Below are 9,263 nucleotides of genomic sequence, written 5' to 3'. Positions count from 1 at the left end.
TATAATTATATATATATAATATTATTAATAATATATATATATTATTTTTACATATAATATCTTTTCCAACGGCCCATTTTATTTTCCACTTCAAGCTTTTCCCTTCTCCTCAGTTTTTCCATTATTTGAAAAGAATTTATTTTGGGCCAGCCAAATCCCCCCCTTTGCCTTTGAATTGGAACCCCCCTTCCCTTCGTAAATCGAACTGTGGGTTTTTTCCAGCCAAGCCCTACCACTTTGTGGGCCCACGGCCGGCGACCTTCCCCCCCCTACGACACCCCTGGCGGTTTTTGAAACATCTCAAAGGCCGATACGCCCGTTTTTTTTTTTTTCCCCCCCCTCCCGCCCGTGAGGATCAGGCCCTTCCGAAGCCCTCCCAGTCCCCAGAAGATTGGGGAAAAGACCCTCCGGTTTTTGGAAATAATATTTAATATATATTATGTATAAATATTATGTTAATATAATGTTTGGTATATATAATTTTAATATATATTGGTTGTATCATATGTGGGTTAATAATATGTAAATATTATATTGTTATACCATGGTTAATGTAAATAATAAATTTATATATAAATGTTATAATAATATGTTTTAAATATATAATGCACACACACACCACACCCACACACACACACACACACACCACACACAACACCACCCACACCAACACACCATCCCTCACACGAAATCCATCCCCCCCCCCCCAAAACAAGTAAAAAACAAATATTATTTTTTTTCCGATCGTGCCCCCCCCTCCCCCTTCTAAATTTCCAATAAAATTTGCAACAGCCTCCATAAGCCGAAACTAACACTACGTAAATAATTTAAACTCCAGTAATTGGTTCCCCCCCAAGAAAACAAATCCCATAGAATTAAAAAATTGTGGAGAAAATGCGTTAGAATTAACTGGCACCCAAAAAAAAAAAAAAAAAAACTTTTTGGGCCACATGTAAAAAACGAGCGAACAGGCCTGAGTAAACTCCTACTTGCAGAACCCTTTTTTGCCCAATTTTTTAGCGCTTTTTTTATAGCTTAGATTTTTTGTCAGCTTTCCTTAATGTTGATTTCGAGCGCCGAAATTTTTTGGGTCCCCCCTGCGGACTTTGCGAGTTTTTTTAAGCCCGCCTTTTCTTTTGGTAATTCTAGTCCCCTTCATATAAAGTTGCGTAGTAGGTAAGCTGTTCCGGTTACTCATATTTCATGGACTGGAGGCGCAGTATGCTAAATTTTTGTTTTTAAACCTAAGCAATATTAATTTACTTGGATTATTTGATCATTTTTACGTAACGTAATGCTTTTTCATTTTCCAAGGAAATAAAACGAACCGTAGAGAAGAAAAATTTGTAAAGTTAACAAGACTTTTGCCAAACTTTTTTTCCAGTCAGAAAATGTTTAAAATAAGATGCTTTTTTTTAGATTCATTTGGTTTTACGTTCCATTTTCAACAGACAAAGGCTCCATATTAGTGGGGAATAAACTTACTTTGTAAGTAAAAGTGGCAAATAATTTTTTACAAATATTTTTATGAAATAAAATGAAATGAGTCCCCAAATCCATGTGAAAAAAAAAAAGGTGATATGCCAGAAAAACAACCCACCCGAGTTTGCGAATTGGAAAACTAGCGAAAATCAAAAAAATTACAGTATTTTTAGTTAGGACGTAAATACCATAGTATAAAAATCAAACATCAGGCAGGTAAAAAGGGGGGGAAAACATACCTGCCCACAAATATATAAATTCAGCGTCTTTTTATTGGCACCTCTTCAGAAAATTTGGTTTTTCAGCGAACGCCCCCCGTCTGAAAAAAATACTGAAGGCTGGCAAACACTGGGCTTTCCGGTCGGGGGCGGCCGGTAAAACATTCGTGACGTAAACACGCGAGCGATCATCGATGTTTACGCGCTGGAGTTCGCTCCCGTGCTAAACCACCCCCATCCCTGCCCCGGTTCCCCCCCCCACGGCGGGTGCCACATAGCCGTCAGCTATTGCCACGTTTTTTTGCATCCGAGGACATTACACGGCGAGGTTTTCAAAGAGTGGCGGTTGTATTTTCGACCGCGGTTTTTTTAAGGCCTTGATAAGATTTAATAAAACCTCGACTCCTGTGGTCCTGCCTGCGTGGGGGGAGTGGAGGTGGCCAATGCCCCCACCATGGCGGAGTGGGAGTGAGGATGAGAGGGTCCTGCCAGTTTCTTTCAGATTTTACCGCGAGAAAAGAAGGTCCCTGTGGGAAATCCGAGGAATCCGAAAAATCATTACCTAAACAAAAAAAAAACCTTTCGCAAACGAAAAGGCCTGGGTCGGACCTCGCTTTCGAAGGACGGGAAAAAATCAGTGGCAGATTGCCGGAGGAAGATGACGTGCCTCATGTCCTCCATGCGGAGGGAGAAGGGCAAGCTGAAGAGGGCTGGGCATGCCAAAGGTGAGGGCAGAACGATGATATGTAACAGAAGTAAATAGTGGGAATAGATTTTGGTTAAGTGTTGACAAGTTCAGCCTTCAGAGTTGATTGCATTTACTATATATGTGCATGTATGTTTTTTTGTGTGTGCATATATTTACATATATTTATACATACATATCTATATTTATATCTATCTATCTATCTATATCTATATCTATCTATTCTATCTAATCTATAATTTCAAATATTCCAAAATTCTTTTTTCTGACCATTTATTATTCCCGTCGCAAAACGAATTTATTTTACTGGGATTATGCCACTTTGCACGGGCATTTGATGCAAACACAAAACCAGGAGAGGGGATCCTGGGTTAGTATCTGCAAGGCTAGGCAAGGTGAAAAAAGGCATAGGGCAAGGCCAGGGCCCCCTAGGCTAGTAAGATTAGGGCTAGGCCAGGGCCAGGGATAGGAAGGGTTAGCTTAGGCTAGGTTTGGGTTTAAGTGTGGGCTGGGGCAGTGGAAAGGAGAGGGCCAAATTTAGTGGATTCGCATCCCAATTCGTCCGGAGCCAAACCCGCAAACATCCCTTGAAAAACGCCCCGAGGGGCTTTCCCTAGATGTGTGTCGAAAAAAAATCACTTCATTTTTTGGGAAAATAAAAACTATATGGGCCAGTCCCAGGGCCAGCCCGAAGTGTAAGTATATTTTGGAAATAGGCCTACCATCTTCAAAATGGATTGGTATCCGACGGGAACGAAGGTCAACATCGTCAGAAAAGTCGGAAAGTTTACATTTTAGGAAAAAGTAATTGGCAAGCGGAGTGTGTTGAAACATGTAAAAACTACCATAAAAATTATGTTATTATAAAATATAACATAATTTTATGTGTGTACGTATGTATATATGCATGTGTGTGTGTATCGGAATGTATGCATGTATGAATTTATATACTGGATAATAATATGCATATATTTAAAAATGTATTTATTTTTTTTTTCAGAATCCTGAATGGAAGTTTAACGTAAGTCCGTGGTTTGCCTTTAAGAGCTTGCAGTTCCTTTGGGAGAAGGACAAACCGCGGGAAATAGGCACAGTAAGCATAATTATTATTGTTTTCGCATTTGTTTTCGCTCTTCCTTTATTAATCCGACATCTTCGATGATAGTCGTTTTATATTATATTTTATTTTACAAGGTGGGGGGGACCTCCCAGCAAAACAAAACCATAATTTTTTCTAAAACTTATTTGGGGAAATCTTAATGCAAACCAAAAACCCCCCAATTTCAAAAAGGACGAGATCTTGGCTGTGGACAAAAAAAACATTTCACCACCCACGAGGAAAAATAGGGATTTTTTTTTTTTGCTTACTATTACGGATTTTCGGAAAAATTTCAATTGCATTGGTCTATTTTCTTTAAGTTGCAAAGTTTTCTTTTTCTAAAAAAGGCCCCCCCAGTCCCTCTGTTCATTCACCCGGCAAACATATTTTACAAGAACAGACGTAATTTTTTTCCAAAAAAATGTTGATCAAACCAAAAGGCAACAACACTGGGATTTTTCGGTTTCCAATAACAAAAAACATTGATTTCCATGGTTCTTCAGGTCCTTTTTATGATTAGACAAATCTTTTTTGAGTTTGTTTAGGATTAGAAATGGGAAAAATGTAAATTTAAACAGGGTTTTTACTTTTTTTGTTACCATTTAATCCAAAGAGATTGGTAAAAAAAAAACGTTGGATTTTTTTATTCGAAATTAACATTTTTTTGGCCATTTTATGTGAAAGTTTTAAAAAATTTTTGCCCAGAAATATTTTTAAAAAATTTTGTTTTTTCAATCATTTGGGTTATTTTTTTTTTTTATTTTTTTAGGATTTATTAGAGGAACGAGAAAGGAAACAAACAGAAAAAAAGTTTAGGCCATAGGGGAAGAAAGGAACCAAAACTTACCTTTCGGCTTCAAGGGGGGAACCACCAGGGGGCGTTGCTGGAGGAAGTGCCAACCCAAATTCCTTGCCAACAAAGTTTAAAAGCAAGAAAAAGAAAGATTCAAAGTTACAAGGATCAAAAAACGCTTCAGGAACAAAAAAAAGCCTCCCAGCCCACCCGTATGCCACCCAAGCTTCTTCAGGACGATTGAAGGGGACCACAAGATTTTGCAAAAAACCTTTGTTTGCTAAAAAAAAAATTACGAAAAAAAAATATGAACAAGTTTAAAACTCGGTTCTGCAGTCCCAAAACAAAGCAAAAAATGGTAATAATTTTGCTCAACCCAACCAGGACATTGAGCTTTTACACCCAGGAAGAAAGCCAATCCCAGTGCTTTCAGGCCCTAAGTCCCCCCACAAGTAAATTTTCCCTATGGTTGTTAAAACAATCCCACTGTTTTTGGGCCAAAGAAAGGTCCCCAAAATCTGGCAAGGGAAACTTTGTTCCTCTTCCTATGGTTAAACTGGCAACCAACCCCACACCCTGCATTTTGACACTCCCGCCTTTTTTCCTCGACCAACCAACAGGCCCAAAGGAGAAATGTGTTGGCTTTTTCTTCTTAGTATTTTCAGAAAAGATTGAATTTTTCCATTTTTTACAAGGAAAGCCATTTAACCTAAATTTTTTTTACTTTGGGTTTTTTTAACCTGTAGGGCCCCTAAGATTTTTTTTTATTTTTTTGTTTTTTGCAAAAATCTAATCTCTTTTTTTTGAAATATAATTTTTTTTTCTGTAAAAAATGAAACTTTTATTTTTTTTGGATTCCTCTACAAACTTTAACAATTAAAATGAGGAGTTGGTAAGAAAACCTTTTAACAAATATTCTGGTTTTGGAAAAAAAACAACGAAAAAAAACAGTTTTTGGGCTTTTTTTTATCGTTTTTTATTTTGCTTTTGCAGAAGAGTAAGAGCACACAAAAAAAAAGTAAATAACTTTTTTAAAAAACAAAGGTAACTGTTTTTTTGGGGACGAAATTGTGTGTGGGAAAAGGGAAACGGACGCTCGGACCCTCCCAGCCCCCACCCAAAGGGGCAGAAAAAAACCAGGATCTAGGGGGCAATCCCTTTTAACCGGGTGGCGAGGAGGCTAGGTCCCCACTTAAAAAACCTCCGCCTGGGACGAGGGGGGAGTTCCCCCTTTTTGGGGGTTTGAATTACCATGGGCATATCTTTGGTTGAGTCGTACTTTTTGGAATTGAAAAGAAAATTTTTAAGTTCTGCGGACCGTCTGGAAGAAGGGGGAGGAGAGGAGAGAAGGGATGATGATGGATGGAGTTTTAATTCATATGAAACGGGTTCCACCCTCGTTCTTTTCTCCGTGGTGCCCAGGTGGTTCTTATCAGTAACTGCGTGGGACCTATTTTAGCTTGATTGTTTTTTATTTCTGAAAGGAAGTAAAAATTTAAAACTTCAGAAATATGGGGAAAAAAAAACGGGCAAAAACACAAAAAAACTGTTTTCTGTCAGCTTTTAAATGTTGGGTATTACAGAAAAAAAAACTGTGGATTTTCTCATTAAATTAAAATCCCTGGGGACCCCAACGTAATTTGTAGGAACAAGGGATGGTGTTAAAAAATTACAAAGGGGGAAAATTAAACTCTTTCCCCCCAAACATTTTTTAATTTTTTGCTGTGAAGAGGGTGAAAAACATAAAAACTGGGAGGTTTTCCTGTCCCTAAATATCGGGGTCTAGCTGTTCCTGAATTCTAATCTGTCGCTTGGGCGTGTCCTTTTTCATGAGTTTTTTCCTGTTCATTGGGATGGGCCAATTTTCCAGAGCCGGTCAAACGAAAGTTCCCCCAAATATCTTTGCAGTTTTCAAGTTTTCATGAGTAATTAACCTGTAATATATATTCTTTTAAAGCAGCGTTTCTCGGACTTTTTAACATTAATCTTGTAATTTGATGTGGCAATTTTATATTTTGGTCCTGTGCTTCTCTCTGAAGAGTCTTAAAAAGAAAACTGGCATGGTATTTTCTGTTAAATTTTTCTGACTTACAACCTATTTAATAATTTTTTGAAAAAAAAGATAAACAATCGGTTACCAGTGTTTTTTCGAGTTAATTTTTAATTTGTTTTTTTATTTTTTTCAGTGTGTTGATATATTAAAAAAAAAAATATTCGAATAGGGCCAGAAGCATCTTGGAAAAAATTTACTATTTACACGGGTTTTCCAGTTTTTTTCAGGAAAGGGACATGCTGACAACAACTCGCTTCAGGAAGGTGTTTGGATACTCCCGATTTTGCCAATTTCCTCTCTTTTTTTTATTTTCTAAAATAAACTGGACCACTTAATTTTTAGATTATATTTGATGTTTTTTTTTTTTTTTAATTCATTTTACAGTTAATCTTTAATTGTTTTTTTACACACCCCTTTTTATTTTATAATTTTATTTTCATTTTTTCTAAAAGGGGGTGAGTTTGCCCAGTTTTTTTCCTCTTTTGAGATTGGACGAAGTGGTTAAAAAACTTCTTGTCCATAAGGGATTGTTCATGTTTTTAAAAATTTATTCATTTAATTTATTTTTTAGATTTTAACATTCCTGGCCAGCTCAAGTAAGTCTCACGAGACTGTGTCATAGACTTTTGGAAAGTCTATGAAGCCGCCAATTTCCGCGTCTTGAAGCCCGTTTTTGTGTGGGACGTCACAGCAAAAAAAAGGTATGAAATATTCTTTTTTAGTCTGGGTTCCACAGGCTCTAAAGTTCTAACATGGACTGAATTAGTGTGAAATGGTTTTCGTTATAGAAGACTGAAGAGACAGCAAAGGAGGGAGATGAGTTTGGAGCTTGTTGGGTCCTAAAGTGTTTATCAGTCTCGAAAACAGAATTTATTTTAGGATGTCACTAGATGGGGGTATATGCCTCTGTTTATGATATATATCAACGGGCCATAGAACCAAGCTTATTTTTTTTAGTTTTTTTTGTTGTTGACCAGATTACAACTGTTTGTTTTTTTAAAAGCCGAACAGGTTGCGATTCAGCTTTTTGGTCTTGTGGTTTGGGGACAGGAGTCATTCAAGCTGTTTGGGCAATTTTTGCCGTATTTGCTGGTTCCCTCAGATTTATTATTTAATTTCTTATTTTTATTATGCTTTTCTTCCGTTTTAATTTGTTTTGGCGGACTGTAATCTTCCATTATGGGGTTGGGCTGTTTTGGGACGTGAAAGTGTTTTTTTGTTGTACCTTGTTAGGTTTTTTTTTTATTTTTTTATTATTTCCCGGAAGTACCAGGTATATATTTACTAGATCTTCAAAGGTCTGTGGACTGTTGTTTCAGTCTAGGATTTTCGTCTCTCTTGCTGTAGGGGATTTCGAGAATCCACCCTCGTGTGTATTCCTGAATTTGTTGGTGTTTTTTTGCTGTTTATTTTTCCTGGGGGATTTTGAAAGGGCTGGGTCTGTCTTTCTCAAGGGAAATGTTAATTATTTAAATTAATTTTTTTTTACCCTGTGTCCTGATGAAATCTGAGCAAAAAAAAAGGTTATATTTTTTATATATATATACATATAGTTAAAATTAGAATCGGTTGTTCTTTTAAAAAATTGGAAAAAAGGACCCGCCACGGTTATTTGGGAAAAATAAAATAAAAACCTTGCGTACAGGCCGAAAAAAAAAGCGGCCCAGGAGTCCAAAAAATGCTCTTTGGACCGGCCAACAATTTTGCAAAGGGACCTTTTTTACTGTCTAAAAAATATCCACAAAAACGGACCCTTTTTTAAACGAATTTAAAACTAATATTATTTTTGTCCGGGTGATTTTTTATTTATCAGGTGGCTTTTATCAAAATTTCAAAGCAGGGAATAGGTTTTATTTTTTTATCTGATTAAAAAAAAGAAGTTTTACCCATCTTTTTTTACTCATGGGCCCATAGGAATTTAGCCATTTTTTAAAAATTACAATTTTAGAAATATAATTTTATTGAAATAAAGGACACGGCATGGTGGACTTATTTAAATACTTATTGCTTATTTTATAATGTTTTAAATGGATTTTTTCTACGGATTGTCTTACTGGACATAAAACATGCTACCGTTTATACTTTTTTTTTTGAAACGCTTAACGACAGAATATTTTGGACGTGGTCGAGAGACCTTCGGAGAGAAAGGTATCGCGAAAACCTTTTGGCTAAAAAAATGAATAATGAAAAAGGGGGGGAACAATGTGTTCAGGCCATAATGGGAGACTGTTTTTATAAATTAAGTTGATTGATGATTAATATGATAAAATGATAGTAATGACGGTGGGGGGGCGTTTAAATTTTAGTTACAGTTTAATTATTAATAATATTTATCAATCATGGATAATAAGCACCTATTACTATTAATTATAAGTGGTTCATTGTGGTGAATCAACTGTAATAAAGAGTTGATTACTTGATAATGTTTATCTGTAAATGATTTACAAAGGAGTAAAGAAAAATTTTAATTAAAAGTAAAAACAAATGGAACACAAAAAAAAATAAAAAATTAAATTGGTCTACATTACAAAATTCCCTCATCACATCGATTCATCATTGTTGGATAGGCTTATTATATTATATTTTCTATTTTTTGTTTTATTGTTATATATTTTTTTTCTAGGATGCAACGGTAAATTAGACACCCCTATATTAAACATAATTATGGAATTAAGAAGAGAATATCTTCATATATTTATTTTCAAAAGGGATATAGTAGTTCCTACCTAAAAGACATACAAACTCGGGCTAACTACATTGATAATTCATGTTTGAATAAATTACCACATCAAATTACAAATAACAAAAATTATTTACCTTACCCAAATACATTTTTGAATAATAAAACGTTTTCTATAAAAAGGCTTCCAACATGACAGTAATAAAAAAAAAAAAAAAAAAAAATTTCCTAA

At 35.6% G+C, this 9,263-nt stretch overlaps 1 protein-coding gene across 1 annotated transcript in view; it reads left to right on the top strand.

Moving 5' to 3' along the window:
- Positions 1 to 2,358: 2,358 nt before the first annotated feature.
- Positions 2,359 to 9,263, top strand: part of LOC119589699 — a 17,611-nt gene continuing 10,706 nt past the window's right edge. Inside the window, exons 1-3 of the mRNA XM_037938284.1 lie at positions 2,359 to 2,425; positions 3,082 to 3,101; positions 3,407 to 3,499. Coding sequence (XP_037794212.1) covers positions 2,359 to 2,425; positions 3,082 to 3,101; positions 3,407 to 3,499 — 180 coding nt within the window. The remainder of the gene's footprint in view (positions 2,426 to 3,081; positions 3,102 to 3,406; positions 3,500 to 9,263) is intronic.

This window comes from Penaeus monodon, chromosome 26, assembly GCF_015228065.2.
Source record: "Penaeus monodon isolate SGIC_2016 chromosome 26, NSTDA_Pmon_1, whole genome shotgun sequence".
Classification (NCBI taxonomy): domain Eukaryota; kingdom Metazoa; phylum Arthropoda; class Malacostraca; order Decapoda; family Penaeidae; genus Penaeus; species Penaeus monodon.
The sequence above is the reverse complement of the archived record's forward strand: the minus strand, read 5'-3'. Positions and strand labels throughout refer to the sequence as shown.